We start from the raw sequence: 23,862 nt of genomic DNA on the forward strand, positions 1-23,862 counted from the left end.
TTCCCACTCATAGCCAAAGAGATTGCAGAAGCTTGTTAGATATATCTATCACCTATGGAAGGATGGGCTGTCACTCAGCAGACCCTGTGCTCTACGTGCCTGAGGCCTTCAGTTAAAATGCTCTTGAGGTACCAGCCTGGGGAAAACCTCCCTGTCAGTTAGAGCAGATCAGCCTTCGCCAACCTGCTGCCCTGCATTTGTTTAGTCTAAAACATTTTCACAACACCAGGTTGGTGTAGGCTGGAGCTTTTTACCTCTTCTTTTAGGCTGGAGCTGAAAATGCTGAGCTAGATGGATTGATTGGTCAGTATAAGACAGCTTCTTAGGGTTTTATATTTGACATGGAATATTTTTTGCAAAGTAGCAAGTACTCCTGTGGGATGCCCACTGAAAACAGTGCCTTTGAGAGGCAGCTGGGGTAGAGCCAATCACCCTCCTTAAGAGTCATCACAAATGCCCTTGGTCTGTATTGGAATGCTTCTTAGAGGCAGCTTTGGATGGCAGAGAGAGAGAGAGACTGGCAAGGGAAGACACACCTCTCTGCTCTTCATATATCTCTGGAGGCCGGGGCCACTTCAAATTTGCCCAGTGAGAGGGGGAAGTGTGCAAAGAATTGGGCAAGGATAGACCAGAAACTGAGCATAACGTTAAAATATATGTGAGCATTTTGGAAACAGCCTGTCCCCTTTTATTTGGGGAGAGTTTTGACATGGTCCTTTTCTCAGGAGCTTGCTAACCACGGGTGCCAACTCACTTCTTCGATGGAAGGTCTCAGGATCATGTCCGGTTCCAACAGGCTTTTGAGGAGGTCCTGGCATTCCTCAGAAATCCCCAAGTGGCCAGGAATGGAGACCCCCTTCTGCTGGTGGCACAGCATCTTGGGGATATCCGTGTCGTCGAAGGGCAGGTTTGCACAGAGCATGACGTAGAGAACCACGCCCATGCTCCAAATGTCACCTTTCCGGCTGTCGTGGGGCACCCCCTGCAGCACCTCGGGGGCTGCGTAGGCTGTGCTGCCACAGAATGTCTGGCTCAGCTCCTTCCGGTTTTTGGGGAGCAGCTTGGCAAATCCGAAATCGGTCAGTTTCAGGTTGAAACCCTGCAGGAGCGCATTCTCGCACTTGAGGTCACGGTGCGCCACGCCACAGCTGTGGCAGTAGCGGATTGCCTCCACCAGCTGGCGGAAGAGCGATTTGGCCCGGCTCTCAGGCAAGGGCCCCCCTTGCAGGACACAGTCGAACACGTCTCCATCCTCTGCTAGTTCCATCACCAGGTAGATCTTCCCGTCCGTTGACTCCAGCATCTCGTACACTCGGATGATGTTCTTGTGGTCCAAGCGCTTGACGATCTGGAGCTCTCTGGGCAGGAATCTCTCGATAAACTCTGCAGAGGGAAATGACAGAGTAAGCAAAGATGCATCAGGGGCTAACTAGTGACTAAGCTGGCTGGAGAAGAGCTTATTTACACACTCCTGGTAAAATTAAATTAGGAGTCCCTCCAGGGAAATTATGTGTTTCTGTTAATGACCATGATGGTACCAGGGAAGTTCTCAAACAAGACGTGATGACAATATACATAGTCCATCACCAATTACCGCTCACTGTCAAACAAAGACATAAAATAAACCATAATAAATAAACCACAGGTATGTGAATGTGTGGAAGGTAGCGACTGGAACTATTTACAGCATAGATGTAATGGTTAAAAAAAAGTTACAAAATATGTGCCCTATTATACAAGGGAAAGTTGTTAAATTTGATTCAGAACATTTAAATACTAAGTCATATTAGTTCATAGGCTGAGGGGGAATCCTTGGCCATGTTCCTCCTTGCTTACAAATGAAATAAAGTCAGACCAAACAGGCATGAAATCCCTTTTTCTTTGGCCCTAAGGACTCTTAGCTTATTAGTTTTTCCAGCAGGCAATATCCAAACTTCAGTGTACCAAGTAGTAAGATTGGCCCCGTCCCAATTTTTTGAAAACAGTGCCACGGTCATTCTAGCTACTATAAGGAGGTGTACTAGCAAGTCTTTATTATGCAAATTTTTATCACCCTCGACAAATATAAATAAAAGGGCTAATTGAGAAGTTGGGCTAAAGTGGTAGTTTAAAATCTTATCAATTTCTCTGAATACCATTGCCCAAAATTCTTGCACTCTAGTACAAACCCCACCATAGGTTCAATTAAAGCTTTTATATGCTGTCTTTCAATATGCTAAAACAGTACACTAGAAATGAATGTTAAAAACAAAGATAATCACCAATTATAGCTCACTGTCAAACAAAGACATAAAATAAACCATAATAAATAAACCACAAGTATGTGAATGTGTGGAACTATTTACAGCATAGATGTAATGGTTAAAAAAAAGACAGTTACAGAACATGCCCTATTATACAAGGGAAAGTTGTTACATTTGATTCAGGACATTTGAATACTTTATAAGTCATATTAGTTCATAGGCTGAGGGGGAATCCTTGGCCATGTTCCTCCTTGCTTACAAATGAAATAAAGTCAGACCAAACAGGCATGAAATCCCTTTTTCTTTGGCCCTAAGGACTCTTAGCTTATTAGTTTTTCCAGCAGGCAATATCCAAACTTCAGTGTACCAAGTAGTAAGATTGGCCCCGTCTCAATTTTTTGAAAACAGTGCCACGGTCATTCTAGCTACTATAAGGAGCTACTTATTCTTAGCTACTATAAGAAGTTGGGAGAAAGTGGTAGTTTAAAATCTTACTAATTTCTCTGAATACCATTGCCCAAAATTCTTGCCCTCTTAATACAACCCCACCATAGGTGGAGATATGATTCAACTGAAGCATTTATATGCTGACTTTCAATATGCTAAAACAGTACACTAGAAATGAATGTTAAAAACCATCTAGTTTTAAAAAGCCTGAGAAAATAAATAGGGGTTCGCCTGGTGCCTAAAAGACCTCTAAGCAGGTACTGGGCAAGCTTCCCTGGGAAAAGAGGGGTTACAACCAAAAAGGTCCTCATCCTAATTGCCATTCAGCACCCCTCAGAAAAGGGAGTGAAGAAGACCTTCATAGATTTGGGGGCTTGGACTGGTCAATGTTGGAATGTTCCATCAGTTGCCCAGATCATAAGCCATGGATTGAAAACGTAGCACCTAGAATTGCACTTGAAAACACACCAGGAGCTAGTGGAGACCATTATTGGTGAAATGTGTTTCCAATACCTGATCCTAGTGAGGAAGCTTGCATCTGTGTCTGGAATTAGCTGTCCTTCCCAAGCAATCTTCAAAGCTGGTCCCCACACAACCCAGTGTACTAACTAGGAGAATGTCAGACCATGGATAACTATGGCCAGGCTCTATGTGCAAGAAAAAGCCACAGCTAGTGTACCAGTTTTAGCTGGTTGGAAGCTGCTCTGTGCCACTTGGCCCTCCAGCAAAAAGCTGGAGCTGTGATACACCCCCTTCTCAACTGTCCACAACAGGCTGAATAGCAATGCCACCTCCATGGGCAAGGACTAACCTCAGACGTCTTCCCATGGGGAGCTTCCTTTGTTGGTTGCTGCATAATCAGCCCTGCTGTTTTGGTGGTTCCTTTTACCACTTGCATAAAAGCAATTTGGACAAAACTAGAGTAATGTTTAAAGGGGCCCTGTATTTCCAGACAAGATAGAGGAGTAGGCTGTTCCTGCTTGCTCTTAGGGATCTTTAGTTCACTGTCCTTACCTCCTCTTCTCCCCACCCCACCCCAAATATTCTGGTGAAGCACCTGCAAAAAGGACAAATCCTGCAAAGTAGTAAGCAGTTTGCTACATGTTGTTGTAAAACAATCTAGTCAGCCACATCGGCAAAGACAGCCCAGTCTCCGTTCAGAGGAATGGCAATGCTTTTGCAGAGTGTTTCAATGACAATTGCAGTCAATTGTGCCAGAGGATCCCAGCTCCCTGGAGGAAAATACAACCTACCGGGCCTATTCGTTCCTCAATTTAGGTGTGTGAACTGGCAGAACCTTATCTGTCTTGTGCTTAATGCTTTTTCCTGGCTCTTACCTTCTGGTCCTCCCATTTTGTCTATAATTTTCACGGCCACTTTTCGTTGGTGTTTTTTTGAAAAAGCTTCCTTGACCTTTGAATATGTCCCTTCTCCAATGGTTTTACCCATCTGGTAACCATGGGAGAGAAGAAACTCCTCCATTGTGTCTTGAACGTGCTCATCTGTCATTCTCAGGACATCATGTCATCACAAAGTATATACATCGCCGTCCTTCGCCTCCCAGACCAGGGTCTGCATTGGTTGCAGCCCAGGATGCTAGATCATTTTTCCTGCCCAGACAAGGTCCTTTGATGAGGGGTGAAACTGAGGTTGGACATCTTGAAACTTTGAGCCCCCATTGTGATGCAACCTTGTGTTACCTGAGGACCCCGGGCTGGAGGTAGTAGTTTTGCACCAATGGGAGGAAAGCAGACATGCTTCCTTGGAGAGCCTGCATTGCCCAAGCCCTCAGCTTCCTCCAGTGCCCTCCAGGGGGGTGATGGGTTAACCTGCCAAGAGGCCTACAGCTTTGAGGCCTTGGGTAAGAGATGAATATAGTCCACACTGTAGTGTAGTGAACCTCTTTATTTGTCCAGGGTGAACATGGACAATTAAGTTAGTCTCCTTTTCCCCATCATGGAAGTCTGCTGGCTTGAGGCTACTTGGCAGGATTTGGGTCTAACTACGTCAGGCAACTCTTAAGAGTAAGTACTCTAATTCCCTCAACCATTTTCTTATTCAGTGAGATGATTTCCTTAAGATAAGAGTTTGTCGTTGGACACATCTGCAAACCAGATAATCTGTTGTGGGTGCCACACACAACGCAACTTGTTCATTCAAACCAAATTTCAAGTACGGAGAAGGGAACCTGTGGGCACTGCGGGAGGGGGACTTTGCATGTGCTTCTGTATCTGTAAACACCACATTGGGAATTGCACCTGTGGCTGCTGGAATTGCTGGGGATCAGTCGGCGGTCTACTTCGAATCACTCATCTATGATATATAATGGGACAGAGAGAGCCAGTGTGGTACAGTAGCCTCGTGGGTTGGGACTGGGCACGGGGAGAGATGCCCTAGAGGCATTTGCAGCCAGAAGCCAAGCAGGGGCTTTGCTCCAAATAACTTGCTCTCTCATTCATTAAGATCCCCAAGGAAGAACTATCCAAACAGAAACTGAAGCATGCAGCTGATTTTATTCCTGTCCTTGAAGACCTACAGCAGGCTGGTGGGCCTCCACTGCCATCCCCACTGCCTCTCCTATATTCCCTATATTCCCTCATTCCTCAATTCTGGCCAGATAGCATGCACTCCAACATTTCTCAGAAAATAGGGACATTCTTTCCTACACCAGTAGAATGTCCCTATTTGCTGAGGAATGTTGGAGGGTATGACAGCTCTTTCACCCTCCCACTCACTGTATTCTCCAAGAGGATAGCGGCTAGTGCTAGCCCCTATTTTGGCAATGTATCCAGTCTCATTGCCCATCCCCTCTAAGACAGCAGTGTTTCATCTGGAACCTCTGAAAGGAAGAGAACACACACATTTCCCAAACTTATGACTACACACCTATTTGTGTGAACAACAGAGAGCTTCCAGAATTTGCAAAAAAAAGGGCACAATATTCTGTCAAAATGAACCCCAAAACTAATTTTAACCCCAGTAGGCCACCTAGCTGAGCATTATGCCTTCTGAAGGGCCAGCCAGGTTTATCAGAGAAATTTAACAGCAGGGTCTGATGGGTTTTTTTCCTCCTTGTTTTTCTCCATCATCTGTTAACTAGACTAGAGAACCCCTCACAATTACCATTTTTTTATAAGCTAAAGGTCCCAGCAGTTCAAGCAGATCTTTATAAGGAAGATGATCAGTTTCTGAAAGAAAATACAACACTAATTTTGTTCTTTGGACTTCTGTAATAATGGCTGCCTGATAGCACTTTGGGCTTTGATGTTGGTGCTTTTGGGGAAACTGAAGACCACCATCTTGTATGCTGGTAGCAAGACCTGGAACTATGCAGTTATGATGGTAAATGTATGAATAACTCAAGATCTGAAGGGTTGAGATGACATAACTTGGAGTTTGGAAACAAATATACCCATTGTAAGTGGTTTTTCAAATGAAATCTTCAAGGCCCATGTTGTACACTAGAAAGTTAGAAACCAAAATTAATCCCTCCTTTACCCATTAGGTAAAGACTGGTGTTTCTCTTTCTAAACCAGGGATGGGGAACTTGTGGTCCAACAGACATTGGTAGATTCCAGCTCCCCTTCCTCCAGCTAGCATGGACAAAGGGAACTTTGTAATGCAAGGACATCTAGAGAGCCACAGGTTCCTCATCCCTGCTCTAAACAGACCCGTGATGGTGGAGTCCTAACTTCTGCTTGGCATCTTTAAGGCACTGTGGGCATTTTCATACAGCGCCACATGTTAAGGAAGACAAGAGAGACAGGTTTTCTAGCATCACCTTTGTGCCTCAGGAGGACCTGAAAGCCACATCACTAGAGAGGCTGGAGGAGGAGGAGGGTTTGTTAAAGGGAAAATTGCTAGGAGCTGAGCAACTGCAAACCCTTGGAGGTATCATATAAACCTGTCAGCTGATATGAATAAAGAAGCTCTTACCTGGGGGTAATAGAAGACACTGGTGCTACAATAGGGGCAAAGCATATAGGGTTGGCTGGTTTGTGAATGTAAATGAGACTGTCCTCTCACAAACGTCCCAGATTTGGATGCCATTATGGATGGATATTGTCAGAGAGCAAGAAGTGACTCTTGAGTTCCTTGTCCGCAAGGCTAGGAAGGGAATGGGCCCGCCTGGCTTGGGCTGAGCTTTCAGCCTAGGATTCCCTGCCCTGGAGACCATCAGCAGAGAGAAGGCCAGGATGCATTGTGATGCAAGCGTAGCCCTTCCGAGTCATAATGCCGCTGAGCCGCTGCCTCCCTCTGGGCTCCGTCCCAGCCTGCCCTTTGCAATAGGCGCTTCAACCTGCCCAGTGGACTCTTAGGGAGTACTCCTCCGCCTTTGATAGGTAAGGCTGGGACGGAGGAGCCAAGGGCAAGACAGAAGAATAGGCTGGCCCAGGATACCAGACTCCAGGCATCCCATGGTGGGGCCACCCAAACAATACTCAACCAAAGCAGGAGTGGAACCAGTCGGCCCTGTCATGAGGCAGAATGGAGCGACCACCTCAGGTGGTAGATTCTGGGGGGCAGTGGCAATAGTAGTGGTCCCTCAGCTGCTGTTCCTTAACACCCCAAGCTGTTCCCCTTGGTTGGACTTGTTCATGCTATGTGGTCTGCCCTGCCCCCCCCCAAACTAACCTGGGGCCTTGGGTGCAGCAGAGGACACCACCCTGTTGCTTGTGATTCACTTGCAAGCCCAGCAACTTTCCTCTGCAGGATGGGTAGCGGCTGTCCTCTTGCCCTTTGCCTTGGGAGCAGTGAAATGTATTGGGCTGGGCTGGCCTAGAGTCCGCTTAGAGTGCCTGGGGCGAACTTTTCTCCACACCAGGAAAAGGCCTCCCCTGCGCAATTTCTGTGTCAGGTTTCGGTTGAAGGTACAAGGTGAAGTTGTTTTAAATAATGTTGCAGCCATACTGTAGTACGTGGGGGGGGGGGGGGAACGACGGACAGGAACAGGAACAGGAAGACAGACACTTACCTTCCTAGCAGCTGAAGTATGGGGTTGGCTGGGGCTTCCAGGCAGCATCTGGCACCCCTCTGAGTTCTTTCATACATGGTCAGAAATGTAGAATTATTGGATGTTTAGCAATGCACAAATACATGGGATCCGCTCCCCCTTGTGAACACACTATTGCTGCATTTCCAATCACATAAACCAGATTCTCTCTTGCTCCCCTCCCTTTCTGTGACTCACATATCAATGTATTATCTAAGCAGGCAGCATATACAAAAACACTGTAGACATTAAGAGTATTTTTCAAAAGATCACAACCCTAAAACGAACCAATGGAGTAAAGAATTCATTGGTATCGGCAGATATGTCTTCTGAGCACCCATTTGTGAGGCCTGAGAGTGGGGCAAGGGACCCTCAGAAGAACCAGGAGCTTCCTAGGCTGGTGTGTGATGCTCCTTGAGTTGCTTACCCAGCTGGCATTTTGGAGTAGGTGGATGGGCCTGGTGCAGGGGCAGAGGGACGTCCCACTGAACCCTTCTCTTCCATAGACAGGTCTGGGGCTCGGACATGAGCTCCCAAGAGACCCCACAAGCTCGGAGATTTCCAATAGAGGCAGGAGATTCTCCCAGCCTGGCGACTGCCCCCGAAACACAGGAGCCAGTTGCCCCTGAGCGCACTGCAACAAGGTAAGGAAACGTTTCACAGTGCGACAGGCAGGATTCAGCCCTGGCACCACAGCTGAAGGAGAAGGGCTGTGGTAGCTCAGTTGGCAAGAGCATTTCCTTTGCACACAGAAGGTCCCAGGTTTAGTCTCTGCTATAGCCAAGCAGGTCTGGAAACTGCCCTTGCCTCAATCCCTGGAGAGCCACTGCCAGTCAGCATAGATGATAATGGGCTAGATGGACTTCAAAAAAGGCAGGTTCCTGTTTCCCTAAACTGCCACTCCTCCTCTTTCTGTGGAGAGCAGGTGCTAAGCTGTCTTCTATTGCATCGAGCAGGCAAGTGTATGAGGGAATCTGCCTCTGAAAATATGGGTGGACAGAACTAGTTACAGTGGTACCTCAGGTTACATATGCTTCAGGTTACAGATGCTTCAGGTTACAGACTCCGCTAACCCAGAAACAGTACCTCAGGTTAAGAACTTTGCTTCAGGATGAGAACAGAAATCGTGCTCTGGCGGTACGGCTGCAGCGGGAGACCCCCATTAGTTAAAGTGGTGCTTCAGGTTAAGAACAGTTTCAGGTTAAGAACGGACCTCCGGAACGAATTAAGTACTTAACCCGAGGTACCACTGTACACCCAAACCATCAGGCAGTGCAGAAGAAATGACACTAAATTTGCTCTGGATCGTCCTTTGGTAATTTAGCAGCAAATTACCTCTAGTCATATGCAAACCTCACAGGGCTCAGTCAACAGTTGTCAGTTGCTAGCCTGACTGCAGCTTATGCAGAGACCAGATGAAAGGCTGTTAGAATAAATTAGCTGATGAGGGATAGAAATGGTCAAGAAAATATGTGTGGAGTGGATAAAATATATTATTTTCCTGGTGGTAGGGAGACTAACAAGCAATAGATGTCTTCAGAAAGTATAAGACTATGACCAGGAAATCCAGGGGTCAAATCCCCTCTCGGCCATAAAGCTCACTAGGTGACCTTGGGCCAGACACTCACTTTCAGCCTAACCTAACTCACAGGGTTGTTGTGAGGATAAAATGGGAGTGGAGAACCATGTAAGCCACCTTGATCTCTTGGGAGGAAATGTGGGATCCAAATATAAATAATGATTAACAACAACAACAGCTATATTGTCCTTTGTCACTCTCTCTGTGCAGCATTTTGAAGGTAGATGGGAAAATCTGGAATTGACGTTCCCCTGACCCACAGTGTTTTAAAGCCTGAAGTGGCAAATCCAGATCTATATCCACCCCCCACCCTGCCATGTGCTAATTAATATATTTCCTTTAGTCCAGTGGGGCTTGTGCAGGCAAATATCCAGCTGTCCTCAACTTAGTTCCCTCCGGATGTTTTGGACTACAACTCAAATCAGAGGTTGATGGGAGCTGTAGTCCAAAACACCAAGGGGGGGGGGACCGGGGGAGGGGGGAAAGGTTGTGTTAAGCAGCACTTCCCACTCTGCTGCTCCTAGTGGTTTCCTAAATGTGTCCCCAAAGGTAAGACTTGGTGCAACAATGATAACTAGAGGAATCTGTCCTTGTCTTGAGCACCTCCCATCATGGGTCCTGGTGAGTTGCACCCACTTACTAGCTCCACACATGGAAACGATTGCCTGTGTTAGTGAAGTGGAGCACCTAAGTTCTGTTTGACATTGGAACTTGGATTTTATTTTATTTTAAATAGAATGGCATTCTGGGACACATTTCATTTTGCATAGTGCATATGAATATGCAGCTCCTAACAAATGCAGGGATCAACTCTCTCTGTCTTTTGGGCAGGCAGCTGCGAAGATGTCCAGGGTGCCACTGCCTGACCCTGCCCAACGTCCCCATTGACGTCTACATTGCCATGGGTGGGAGCCACAGGCCACGAACCACCTGAAGGCTCCCCTAGGTCGGGCTCGAGTGCTGAGGCCACAGCGGCTGTCCCAGGAAACACACTGACAGCCGGACAACAGCAAAGCAAGCCACACAGAACAGTGACGCACATTTTAATAAAAGGACACCTTAAAATGTTTCTGTGGGTGTCCTTCCTGGAGTTCTGCTTCGTTTCTCTCTGTTGCTGCTCCCCTCCCCGTATCAACCCTGCAGTGGGGAGTGGAATCAGCCCCGGGGACATGCAGGTAATAAAAGGGTGCAACTGGACCTTTCCCTCCCTGATGCGTAAGCCCAGCCATCTGCCATGACCACCTTGTCCCCAAACCCTTGTGGGATTTGGAGGGATAGCTTCTCTGTCAGAGAGCTTTATTTGCATGGAAGCTCAAGCACTTATTCTCTCTTAAAAAATTAATTCCGCCCATGCTGCTAACACTCAGTTCTGCTATGCCTTGGAGGCTGTGAAAGCACTAAAGCAGCGTCTGGGGTCAGTAATGGATGACGGCTAATAAACAGCCTCCATCCTAAGAGGATGGCAGTATTGTTGGTGGATGGCTCATCTGAGTGGAAAAGTTTGCGTTGGATGAGATTGTGCATACAAACACACCTGAGGCAGGTTCACAGCCTGAGTGGCACAATGGGTCAATGGGTGTGGTTGTTAACCAGAAGGTTGGTGGTTCGAGCCCTCCCAGGGATAGCTGCAAGCAGGATTTTTGCATTGTGGGGCAGAGGGGGGGGGGGGATTGAACTGGATGACCCTCAGGGGGTCCCTTCTAAACCTACAATTCTGTAGTTCCTTTAAAAGCTCTTTGTGCATCCAATATTGCTACTGGATTTTTAATTTACTTGATAAAGTTCTACTTCATTAAAGACAATCCAAGTAGCACATCTGACATAAAATGATCCCCATCTAACCTGCCCCACTCTGCAACAGAAATAATCTGAGCCATGTATGTCTACACTATTAACCTCCAGGCTAGACTACTGCAGTGTGTTACATAACGGGCTGTCTTTGCAGACTTCTGAGAAACTTCCGCCAGTTCAAAATACAGTAGTGAGGTTAATAACTTGGCCCAGCTGAAATCAACTTTTAAAACTTGTTCTCAAGCAGCTCTACTGGGTGCCAGTTTGTTGTGAGCACCATTTAATTGGTATCTAAAAGGCCACACAGGAGACTGCCTAAATGCTACAACCATTTGCTGAGACCCCCCTGGTGGGTGGCAGGTGGCTTTGCATTCATAGCCTTTCACATGTGCAACACCCCCACCCACCCCATTTTTAAATAGATGCTCTGTTTTGTATTGTTTTTGGGTACCAAAGGTGGGCACAAAATATTCTAATAAAGGAAGGAGCTAGTGCCCAACTGAATACTGCACTCTTTAGCTGTTTTTTACTTCATTTCGAAAGAGGCACTTCAAAAAAGTTGTGGGTTTTTTATTTTTAGATTCTATGTGTGCAGTCTTCACCTTAGAAGAGATGGTCCCTCCTGCACAGGAGGAGCAGGAATGTATCTTTTTAGGTGACAAAGAGTGGTAACTTGAAAGGGTAAATGATTTGTTGTGGCACAAGATTTCATGACCTACGGTCAACTTCATCTGATGCATAATGTTCTGACCTGTAATTCAGAATAACTCAAAAGGTTATACCATAATAAATGTGTTAGCCTTTAGGTGCCACAAGACTCTTTGTGCTGCAAGAGGATAACATATTGCTGGAAATAATTTTGTGATGGTGCTTAAAGTTCTTGTATTTTTAAAGCACTGATTAACTAGTGGGGGGGGGAGGCCCCTTTCCGAAACCGTCAAAATATGTATCTGAAATCGACTAATTTAACGGACTGACTCTCATCAAATACAAACACCCCCCCCCGCCTTATCACTTTACGCAGCGGAGGAAGCGGGCTCTCCTCGCCTAAGGAAATTCAGGTCACAACAAAAACTGCCTCCTTCGAAGCGGCCACCAGATGCCCGTCTCCTTTCGCTGCCACGGCCTGCCCGGCCGGGATTTCACCCGCTCCTGCATCCCGCCCGAAGGGCTCTGTCTCTGTCTCAAACCGGCCTCTTCCTCCTCGCCCCGCCCACCTCCCCACGCCCCGCCCACCTGTCTCTTTAAAAAAGGGGCGTGCTCAGGGAAGGGGCCGGTCTCGGGCGCTCGGTGCCACCGAGGCTTTCTGTCCCGCTTCGGCCGCCGTCGGCTTCCCTTTCGGCCCCGTCCTCCGCCTCCCGGCGCGTCCGCTTGGCCCACCGCTCCGGCCCCGCCCGCCATATTGCCGCCGCCGCTGCCGCCGCCTTTGGAGGGAAGAGAGAGCGACCGACGCACGCAGGCATGGGTGAGGCTAAGCGCTCGGCGGGGAGGGCCTGCGCCGGGCATGGGGCGCCTCCTCGGGCGCCTCTCTCTCCCCCTCTCTGGGCTCCCGGGGTGGGCGGCGAGGGGGTCTCCTCCCTTCCTTGAGGGCCTCTTCGGCCCTTCTCTCCCGGGTCTTCTCCGCACCGCAGTCCGGCCTCTGGCTTCGCTGCTCCAGCGAGGCCTTCGCGCTCAGTCTCTTGAACGTGGGGCGGGGGCTCCGCTGAGTCCGGGGCTGTATTCTGCTGCCCTTCTGGGCCGCCTCTAAGCAGCAGGAGGAGGAGGAGGAGGAGGAGGAGGAGGGAGTCTCCCCCGTCTCCCTCCGCGGCTGAGTTTGAGGCAGGAGAGAAGTGCCAGCCCTTCACGATACGTCTGTGTGTGTGAGGGGAGATATATAAATAACCCAACAGGAGGGCGGGTCGTCGGCCGATTCTCCCTCTTCGGCTTCTTCCTCCCTTTCCGGCAGCTCTCACTGCTGCTCCCCGGCGCCCACGCCCCTGGCTCCAGGTATTCCAACCGTGCTGGCGTGGCTTCGGCCCCAGTTCTAGCCCTTCCCTCCCTTGGGGCGGGTGGGTGAGGTGTCCCCAGTTCTCCTCCCTACGGACGAGGTGCTCCATCTCGCGCCAAGAGGCAGCGCTTGTTAGGTGTCCGTCTCTTTCCCTCTCTGTGGGCTAGGAAGGCCCTCCGTCGGTGTCCCTGTCGGCATTCGGGGCTTTGCTTTCTGCGCCCGGGAGCCGTGCGTTCTCCCTCCCCAACCCAAAAGTCCCTGATATCCTGTGGCGTTGACTGGTTTGGTTGAGGTAGTTCTTTCCCGCTTCTCTGGCTTCCAGGTTTATTTATTTATTTATATTTATTGATTGCATTTATATACCACCTTTCCTTCAAAGGAGCTAAAAGTGGCACACATTAGGGTCTCTCCCTACTACTTTAATTCCCACAACAACCCTGTGAGGTAGATAAGGCTGAGAGTAAGTGACTGGCTCAAGTTCACCCAGTAAGCTTCCTGGCTGAGTGGGGGATTCAAACCTTGGTATTCCAAGTCATAGTCCAGCACGCTAACCATTATACCAAATTTGTTCTTATGTTAAGTACCGTATTTTTTGCTCTATAAGACTCACTTTTTCCCTCCTAAAAAGGGGAAATGTGTGTGCGTCTTATGGAGCAAATGCAGGCTGCACAGCTATCCCAGAAGCCAGAACAGCAAGAGGGATTGCTGCTTTCACTGTGCTGTTCTGGCTTCTGAGATTCAGAATATTTTTTTTCTTGTTTTCCTCCTCCAAAAACTAGGCGCATCTTGTGGTCTGGTGCGTCTTATAGAGCGAAAAATACGGTACATCAGAAGGTGGATATTGGGAGTATTTTGAGGGCCTGTGTGGCTCTAAATTTACATTCCTGCCCTTGATAAACTTCTACTTGGCTTTTATTGAGGTCTTCCTGGGCGTGCAAACCTCTTTTTGAGTCTGTTCACACAGCATGACAAGTGCACTCCGGGGCTAATTTTGCAGAGTAACAATATGAAACAGTAAAGAAAGTTTCCATGGGCAGTCACTGACATATTGGTGGTATCTGAAATTATTTTACTTTCTTCTGAATGCGTAGTAAGATACAATTTGTTGCCTTATACCAGGGATGGGAAAGGTGGCAGTCACTTGTTGCTGGATTCCCAGTTCCATAATCCCCAATTTTGGGCCATGGGGCTGAGGGTGATGTGACTTGTACTCCCAACATTATCTGGAGGGCCACAGCTTCCCTATCTCTTCCTTATACCAGCTACCTTAGTAGACCTTCTGGCCCTGGGCAGAGGGTTTTCCCAGCCCTGATAACTGAAACCCAATGTGTTCGAATTCTGGGGATTTAACCTGGGATCTTCTGCATGGGAAGATCATCCCTGTTACAGCCTTTCAGAGCTGTGCTGCTTCCTCTAAACCCCAAAACCATCTTTGGCTTTTACTTTGGATTATTTATCCTTATTACCTCTGCAGTGATATCAAAGTGGTATTAATAGCTACTCTTGATAGTCTTCATACATTAGATGAAACTCTGTGTGTTTGCAGAGGAGGACTGAGGTTTTGCATCTCTCTACCCCCCAAAATTACAAAAGTAGTTTTGTCCTGCAAAAATTACTTACCCACGTGTTCTCGCACACTGGTGGTCATTGCAGGCACAGTGAGAACATTAAAAAGTGCAACACCACACCAACTGTTCCAGTTAACAATTTCCCTGAGTAGAGGAGATCTGAACTCTCTACAAGTGATTATTACAAGTTGGCAAAATAATTAGAGTAGGCAGCAACATCTGGTTTCTGAGGCCCAGTAGCAGAAGAGGTGAGGAGGTTGCTGTTATGCAAATCCACTGACAGGAGCGCCATATTGGCTCAGCCAGCACATTTGCCCAGCACTGATCTCCCCATTCCTCCTTGTAAGCAGCAGTAGCAGCAGCTCTGCTGCCAGGAGGTCAGATAAGCACTGCTCAGGTTCATCATTCTCTGCTTGGTTTCTGCATCTTACTTAAGTTCTAGGTTAAGCGTTGACTTAAGGAAGTTGGAAAAGTCTGTGCGTGTCAGAATTGGATGGGCATATCCACACAATTTCAGCTCCAGTTTTGGGGGATGCATGTGCAGCTTCAGCACTAATCCTCAGGGTGGGAAATTAAAACCTCGTATCTGAGACGTTGGTGAGCTGCAGCAAGTTGAAGTACAGGCAGTGACCATTTTAGGTACGTCTGATATGTGTGCAACTGCACACACATGCATCACATCGAACTCGGAAGTGTCACAAAAGGGACAGGGCAGGGCAGCTGGAACATAACCTCCATGCAAATTGGTTGCTGCCTGTACAGGGTTAGAGAGCGCAATGGCCTGACTGTATAAGGCAACTTCTTATATTCATATGTTTTCTGTGCCTAGGATGGCTTTGTTCTTCCTGCCAGTCCATGTGGAAAAGGGAGTATTGCCAAACCACCTCAAAAGCAGGCATTCTGAATAGGTAGTTCCCGCACTTGCAAACTATGAAGGAATCTGTTCCCTGATTATCCTCTGACTTTTACTTGTATCATGTATGTAGTAAAAAGCAGTAAAGTAGAACAGCAAAATGGGATCACGTATTGCTGCTGTTTAAAGAACTGCACAGGTTGCCTTTTTGATACTGGGGCCAATTGAAGGTGTTGGGAGTGGTGTATAAAGCCCTGAACAACTTAGGACACAATTATTTAACGGAGCACCTCTTTCAATAACTATTGATCTGTGTTTTGAGAACTGTGAGGTAGGCCTGGACGATACCCGGTTTTCAGCATCGTGACAGAATATCAGTAGCTAAACATCACAATATACTGATGTACTATGATGGATGGAGCTGTGTAGAGGCATTGGCTGGCTTCATGGTTTTCCCTGCATTGTGATTTTTGTATAGAACACACACATCGTGATTCATGATATATTGCCAAGTCAAAAATTATGAAACTGATATAACAATATGGATTTCACACCAGTTTGGGGCGATATATCAATATATTGCCCAGCCCTATTACGAGGGAACTCCTGTTTGTCCTGTCAGCACTTGTATTTTGTTGAGTGGTGACGCGAGATGGGGCCTTCTTGGTTGCAGCACCTCAGTTGTGGAATTACGGCAGCTCTGCATCAGGGCGTCCCCCCCCCCCCGCGGGGCGGCAGGCTGCTATCCGCGGCGTGGGGAGCCTTACCGGGAACTCCTGCAAGGCTCCCCACGCTGCGGATGTCTGCCTGGCGCGGGGGGCGCTCTACTTCAGGGCGACCTGCCCGCCGGGCGGCAGGCTGCTATCCGCAGCGTGAGGAGCCTTCTGGGGAACTCCTGCAAGGCTCCCCATGCTGCGGATGTCTGCCTGGCGCGGGGGGCGCTCTGCTTCAGGGCGCCCCTCGCGCGTGGCAGCAGGCTGCTATCCGCAGCGTGGGGAGCCTTCTGGGGAACTCCTGTAAGGCTCCCCACGCTGCGGATGTCTGCCTGGTGCGGGGGGCGCTCTGCTTCAGGGCGCCCCTCGCGCCGGGCAGCAGGCTGCTATCTGCAGCGTGGGGAGCCTTGCCGGGAACTCCGGCAAGGCTCCCCACGCTTCAGATGTCTGCCTGGCGCGGGGGGCGCTCTGCTTCAGGGCGCCCCGCCCGCCGGGCGGCAGGCTGCTATCCGCAGCGTGAGGAGCCTTGTGGGGAACTCCTGCAAGGCTCCCCACGCTGCGGATGTCTGCCTGGTGCGGGGGGCGCTCTCCTTCAGGGCGCCTCTCAGGCCGGGCGGCAGGCTGCTATCCGCAGCATGGGGAGCCTTGCCGGGAACTCCTGCAAGGCTCCCCACGCTGCGGGTGTCTGCCTGGCGCGGGGGGCGCTCTACTTCAGGGCGCACTGCCCGCCGGGCGGCAGGCTGCTATCCGCAGCGTGAGGAGCCTTCTGGGGAACTCCTGCAAGGCTCCCCATGCTGCGGATGTCTGCCTGGCTCGGGGGGCGCTCTGCTTCAGGGCGCCCCTCGCGCGTGGCAGCAGGCTGCTATCCGCAGCGTGGGGAGCCTTCTGGGGAACTCCTGTAAGGCTCCCCACGCTGCGGATGTCTGCCTGGTGCGGGGGGCGCTCTGCTTCAGGGCGCCCCTCGCGCCGGGCAGCAGGCTGCTATCTGCAGCGTGGGGAGCCTTGCCGGGAACTCCGGCAAGGCTCCCCACGCTTCAGATGTCTGCCTGGCGCGGGGGGCGCTCTGCTTCAGGGCGCCCCGCCCGCCGGGCGGCAGGCTGCTATCCGCAGCGTGAGGAGCCTTGTGGGGAACTCCTGCAAGGCTCCCCACGCTGCGGATGTCTGCCTGGTGCGGGGGGCGCTCTCCTTCAGGGCGCCCCTCAGGCCGGGCGGCAGGCTGCTATCCGCAGCATGGGGAGCCTTGCCGGGAACTCCTGCAAGGCTCCCCACGCTGCGGGTGTCTGCCTGGCGTGGGGGGGGGCGCTCTGCTTCAGGGCGCCCCGCCCGCCGAGCGGCAGGCTGCTATCCGCAGCCTAGACATCCCTGCCGGACCTCCCGCAGGGCTGCCTAGGCTGTGGATGTGTTCCTGAAGCCTGGAGAGCGAGAGGGGTCGGTGCGCACCGACCCCTCTCGCTCTCCAAGCTTCAGCAAAAGCCTGCATTCGCCCCATAGGACGCACCCGCCCCATAGGATGCACCCAGATTTCCCCTTCATTTTTGGAGGGGAAAAAGTACGTCCTATAGGGCGAAAAATACGGTAAATTTGTCTGGAGTACTTTAGGAGTACATTTGGTATACAGTCATACCTCGAGTTGAATGCGCTTCGGGTTTTACTGCATGCGCATGAACGGCAGCAGCAAAACACGGCATGCGCTGTCGCGTCTTGCATTCCATTCGGAATGCGAATGGGGCTCCGGAACTGATCCCGTTCGCATCCCGTGGTACCACTGTACTGTACTGGCAATAGTCTATTCCTTGGTCGCTGCAGTATTTCAGTTGGTCTTTGTAACACTGTATCAGTTGCTGGAAGAGCACCTAATGCACATAGCAAGGGTTGAACAGGACTGAGCCAGGGTCCTGCCTGTAGTTGAGAGACTGAGAACATCAAATCAGCACTGAGCCAGGAAGTGACCAGTTCAAAGTTCACCTCATCAGGTTGTCTTAGGCAGGATGTTGTTCCCAAAGGCTTCCTGCCTCACCTCATTGTGCTGGGAAAGTTAGCCTACCTTGTGGAGGGCTGTAAGAATTTTTGTGGGTGTGTAAATGCTAAGTTTTTATTGTTGCTTGATAGTTGTTGCTGTTGATTCCCATAAATTTGAAATTGGGGACAGATAATTTATATCACTTCCAAAGCTGTGTTAAGTAAAATCCTAATCTGTTTAAGTGCTGCTAGGAAGGCAGGGCAGATGAATGCCTGGACACTTGCAAAGTAGCAGTTAGTAGCAGTGGATGACACAGCTCCTAAAATGTGGGTTCAGGTGTAGGCTGTTTGGTAGATGCATTGAAGATGCACCTTCAGCTACTTGTCATAGTTAAGGATTCCTTGCTGCTAGCAAGCAAGATACTTTGAGTGTACAAAGCAATTCATACATTATCTCAGTGATCCCTAAGCAGCCCTAAAGCAGCCCTATAGTACCTTAAAAATGGATTTATTGTGGCGTATGTTTTTGTAATGTGACATGAACTACACAATCTTAGTCTTCAGATGTTGCAAAACTTTGCTTCAACATACTAACACAGCTACTTCTCTGGAATTCACAGCAGTCACTGCAGATCAATATTATTCCCATATTGCAGGTGCTTGTACATGTAGGAGTGAGGCTGAGAGAATAGTGGCTTGCACACCTTTTCGCCGCTCCAGCTCTGCAATTGGGGCGTGGAAGGGAGTACTCCAGGAACACCCTGAAGGAGCCTGCAATGATGCTTAAAAGGGAAAAAATCATATACCCTCAACTTTTGTACATAACAACTCAAAGTGGCTAACAATAAATCAATTAAACCAACTAAATGTAATAAAAAATTGCCACACACTATGGCTGATGGTCCAGCCATAGTGTAGACTAGTGACATGTGGCCCTGACTTCCTGCTCCTACTTTAGTGAAAAGACCATGAGACAGAGTAGGATGGTTGCACATCCATGAACTAAACCCTGTTGTTTGGTAATTGATCACCACCCACATAACTGTGCTAGTCATTTTGTTTGGTCTGGGTCTCCTTGGATTTAGCTATCTTGGTTGTAACTTCTGCCATTATAATGCAGTTGTCAAAACTCAGATAATGTGTGATCTGATTAGGTGGACTGCATCTGTCTAATCCCCACCGATATTGTGTGACACAGAGCTGGAAACATTTCAGACACCCAGATGTTGAGACATTTGGATATTGCCACCTCTAGGTGTGATGATGGCCTCCATCACTGTCTTTTATAGTATATCTACATCAGGAGAGGGGAGCTTCTGGTTTGTGGGCTAATCTTGGCCAGCCAGGGGATCCAATTTGGCCAACAAGGCTATTTCCCCCAAAGCAGGCCCACCCACCTATCAGCTTATGTCACAGATGATGTTAGCTGAATGGGGCAGGAGAAAAGGGTTTAATCCTGTGTTAGCTGGACTATCCTGTTCCCAGCAATGAACAAGATTGTGCAACCAATGTAGCAGGATTCAAGCCTGTTCATTAGCTGAGCAGGGATTTAAGCCCTGTGCAAAAGTGCCCCATTGAAGCAGCTCTCGTGTGCAAGCTGGTTCAAAAAAGCTTTTGCAAAGGCTCCTGCACTCCTCTCTGATCCTCTGGAAGCTCAAATTGGAGTGCAAAGTTTTATAGTCTCACTCCTACCCCTTTAAGTTCCTGATATTGAAAGCTTAAGCCTCTGAGATCAAGAGCTTAAAAGTGGGGAACAGGAAGACATGCAAAGCGCAATTTTGACAGGTGGACAGCCCTGAGAGGCAGATTCTGATAAAGATCTGGCCTGTGGAGCCAAAACGTCTCCCTACTTCTGATCTACATCTCTTACACAAGTGTGGTGGAGGTGTCCAACTGTTGCCCTCCTTTGGCAGGATTGCTTGGCCATCATTATGTCCTAGATCTCAAAATGCTTTATTTTCCTCCCTTGTGTGGGAGCCAGCTTGGTCAGCAGAGTAGTGCATTCCACAGATGCTCATGTGCTGCTGGCTTTTGTGAGCTCACTGGGTGGGTGGGATTGAGTAAGCCAGCCGTGACCACAGCACCAGGCGAGCTGAAAGAATTGCTGGGATGAAGATGATGATGTTGTCAGCACAGAGGACGCTGTGCCCAAAACTCTTGGCTTCGGTAATCAATCTTACCATTGGGATCAGTCCTAGTTTGCAGTGTGTGCATTTCTTTCTTTCTTTCTTTTCTTAATTTGTCAGTCGCTTTATCTTGCCCAGGGCAGTCTAAAGCAAAGTTGCAACCAAACAAACAGCAAATCCCACATAGATACATTAAAACCAAGAGGAAAGAGAAATGCATTAAAAACAACCCACCTACTTCTAAAAGGCCACAGAAATAGTAACAGAAGACTGTGAGACATGGAAGACATGCTTCCCTGGCTTGTAGCCTTTTTTCTACCTGGCCTGGGAGGGGAAGGCCCTGACTAACTCCCGCTATAAAAGCTGAGGTTGCTGAAGATGCCAGGGACCATCTTGGTTGTCTCTTAGTGCAGACCCAGATCATCAAGTCTGAGCATCTACAGCTGCCAGCCACCGTGAACCGACATTGCCAGGATTGGCAGCAATAACAGCAGAACATGTTCTATGCTTATGATAATATTTTGTTTTCTTGCTAATTATGCTGTTTTAAATATGTGTTTGATAATTGACTTCCTTTAGCAATGTTTTCTTTTGAATTGTTTTAAGAATTTTTTAAAAATTAACTTTGCTGTGTTAATGTTTTATTTAGGAAAACTTGTAACATAATATTTTAATTTCCAGTTAATTACCGTATTTTTCGCCCTATAGGACGCACCTTTTCCCCTCCAAAAATGAAGGGGAAATGTGTGTGCGTCCTATGTGGCGAATGTAGGCTTTCGCTGAAGCCTGGAGAGCTAGAGGGGTCGGTGCGCACCGACCCCTCTCGCTCTCCAGGCTTCAGGAAGCTCTGCGCAACCCTCGGGAGACCGGCTCCGAGGGTTGCGCAGAGCTGCCTGCAGTCCCGGGATCAGCGCAGCTCTGCGCAGCCACCGGGAGCCGGGCGCGAAGTCCCGCCACGCTCCGGATGGCCGCGCAGAGCTGCCTGCAGTCCTGGGACCAGCGCAGCTCTGCGCAGCCATCGGGAGCGGGGCACTAAGTCCCGTCCCGCTCCGGATGGCGGCGCAGAGCTGCCTGCCGTCCCAGGATCAGCGCAGCTCTGCGCGGCCACCGGGAGCCGGGGGCGAAGCTCCGCCCCGCTCCCGGTGGCCGCGCAGAGCTGCCTGCAGTCCTGGGACCAGCGCAGCTCTGCGCGGCCACCAGGAGCCGGGGGCGAAGCTCCGCCCCGCTCCTGGTGGCCGCGCAGAGCTGCCTGCAGTCCCGGGATCAGCGCACTTCTCCCCATCACCAGCCCCACAAGCTCGGGGGACAGCGACCCCCCCAAAAAAACTAGGTGCGTCCTATGGGCCGGAGCGTCCTATGGGGCGCAAAATACGGTATACTACTTTTAATGTATACTTTATATTTGACTTTCTTCTGTATTGTTTTCTTCTGTATTGTTTTTATTTGATGTTTTAATGTAGGTTGTAAACTTCTTTGAGATTTCCCCCCTCCCCCTCCCCCATGCCCTGCTATCAAGTCTTGCCTACACACTTCCTTATGTGCTCATAGCCGTCCTTCCTTCTAATACCTTAAGATACTTTGGGCAATCCAGACAGGAAGGCATGTGAGGAGTGGGAATGGGTTTGATTTCAGGGCCATTGCTTGCTGAGCCCTTAAAATGACATTTACCCTAGATTCCGGCGTATTAGGCGACTGGGCGTATAAGACAACTCCCCAAATTGGCAGCACCAATTTGGGGGGGTCTTATACGCTTCGGCAGCTTCGCTGGGCAGCGGCAGTGGGTGGCGGGCTCTGCACTGGGAGGAAGCTGCCCGGCGAAGCTGCTCAGCGATGCTAAGCCGGCTTTGCTGGGTGGCTTCCTCCCAGTGCGGAGCCCACAGCCCACTGCTGCTTCCGAAGCTGCCGCCGCCGCCGTGGGCAGCAGGCTCCGCGCCGGGAGGAAGCCAGCCAGCTTAGCATTGCTGGGCGGCTTCCTACCGATGCAGAGCGGAGCGCGACGCCCACTGCTGCTGCGGCGGCAGCTTCGGAAGCAGCAGTGGGCTCGCTGCCGGGAGGAAGCCATACCCGGCGTATAAGACGACCCCCGACTTTTAAACCTCTTTTCCGGGGTTAAAAAGACGTCTTATACGCTGGAATCGGCGGTACTGGCTTTGCCTACACACATGTTCCTAAAGCAGATTGTATGTTGGGTCTGCTAAACTGGTTGCAAATAGCAAGTGGCTCAGGTATTGTTTGAATGTTGAGTTCAGCCTCTTGTGTCCCACTACATTGACAACAGGTTCCTAGCTGTACAGGAGCCCAGTTGGTCCTGACAGGAGTCAATATTACCAGAGTTCTAATTACTATACATGAGCCCTTTGGAGAGGTGGTAACTTTTAGGGGATGGCAATTTAAATGTGTCTGTGGCTGTATGTAGAGAGTGGAGCCTCTTTGTTTCTACTGTATGGACAAAGCAGGGCTCTGCTTTCCCTTCCTGTCCTCCCTTTTCTCTTACTGGCTGTAGGTACACATCTGGTAGTGGTTTTGTGTTTGGCCGTGAAATTCACTATGAGCCCTGTTGGAAAGGGAATCTCTGTAAAGCAGGAGGTTGGCTCTGTTTCTGACTTGGGGGAGCAGACAGAAAGCTTGACAGTTCCAAAACCACATTGGACTGCTGGGTCACACCTTCTCAACTTGGGCAAGCACTTGCACCTTCTCTCTCACCCACCCAGTGAAATTCAGGGCACATAACTGGTTTATTTAAGTGGTATTTTTATTTTACCATTTAAATTTTGCATTCTGCATTTTTTATTGATGGGTAAAAACCATCCAGAGAATACAGATATATGCATGGCAAACAGATGTACTGTAATAAAACAAATAATTGAATGATATGATTCAGATCTTCCCATCGCACATTATTTGAATGTATGGAGGGTAGTCTGAGAGGGGTTTCTGTGCCCTTATTTATTTTAGAAAAGCATTTATCAACAGCTTAATATTTGAAAATGATCTAAGTGGTGAAAAGAAACAATGCTGTTAAAACAAAATATAGCCTAAAACCAATTAAGGTAAAGGTAAAGGGACCCCTGACCATTAGGTCCAGTCGTGACCGATTTTGGGGTTGCGGCACTCATCTCGCTTTATTGGCCGAGGGAGCCGGCGTACAGCTTCCGGGTCATGTGGCCAGCATGACTAAGCCGCTTCTGGCGAACCAGAGCAGCACACGGAAACGCTGTTTACCTTCCCGCTGGAGCGGTACCTATTTATCTACTTGCACTTTGACGTGCTTTCAAACTGCTAGATTGGCAGGAGCAGGGACCGAGCAATGGGAGCTCACCCCCTTGCGGGGATTTGAACCGCCGACCTTCTGATCGGCAAGTTCTAGGTTCTGTGGTTTAACCCACAGCCCACCCGTGTCCCTAAAACCAATTAAACAACAGCATGAAAGCATCTAAAAATAAATAAAACAGGGATTTGTGGGATTCAGACACATGAAACGGGATCTAAACTGGGCATGTGTCTTCTGAAGGTGTGATGGTCTTTGCATATTGAGTATGTCAGGAGAAGGCAGGCTTGAACAGAGGTGAGTTGCCCGTTTTTATTTTCAGAAAGGTAATCAAT

At 49.2% G+C, this 23,862-nt stretch overlaps 3 protein-coding genes across 3 annotated transcripts in view; 2 read left to right on the forward strand and 1 right to left on the reverse strand.

Annotated features, from left to right (window-relative positions):
* Positions 1-655: 655 nt before the first annotated feature.
* TSSK3 (testis specific serine kinase 3) lies at positions 656-4,373 on the reverse strand. The gene is made up of 2 exons (XM_081203934.1): positions 4,028-4,373; positions 656-1,383 (listed from the first exon to the last, which is right to left on the reverse strand). The coding sequence occupies exons 1-2, from the start codon at positions 4,197-4,199 to the stop codon at positions 722-724; spliced, it is 834 nt and encodes a 277-aa protein (XP_081060060.1). The 5' UTR covers positions 4,200-4,373; the 3' UTR covers positions 656-721.
* A 3,016-nt stretch (positions 4,374-7,389) lies between these two features.
* On the forward strand, positions 7,390-10,331 carry FAM229A (family with sequence similarity 229 member A). Its single transcript, XM_081203946.1, is given in 4 exon segments — positions 7,390-7,470; positions 7,474-7,568; positions 8,190-8,327; positions 10,094-10,331. Coding segments are annotated over 4 exon segments (402 nt in total). The 5' UTR covers positions 7,390-7,404; the 3' UTR covers positions 10,197-10,331.
* Positions 10,332-12,313: 1,982 nt separating this feature from the next.
* Positions 12,314-23,862, forward strand: part of KPNA6 (karyopherin subunit alpha 6) — a 34,055-nt gene continuing 22,506 nt past the window's right edge. The window contains exon 1 of the mRNA XM_081203910.1: positions 12,314-12,518. Within this exon, the coding sequence (XP_081060036.1) occupies positions 12,515-12,518 (4 nt within the window). The 5' untranslated portion in view covers positions 12,314-12,514. The remainder of the gene's footprint in view (positions 12,519-23,862) is intronic.

This window comes from Podarcis bocagei, assembly GCF_964188305.1.
Source record: "Podarcis bocagei genome assembly, chromosome: 7".
Taxonomy (NCBI): domain Eukaryota; kingdom Metazoa; phylum Chordata; class Lepidosauria; order Squamata; family Lacertidae; genus Podarcis; species Podarcis bocagei.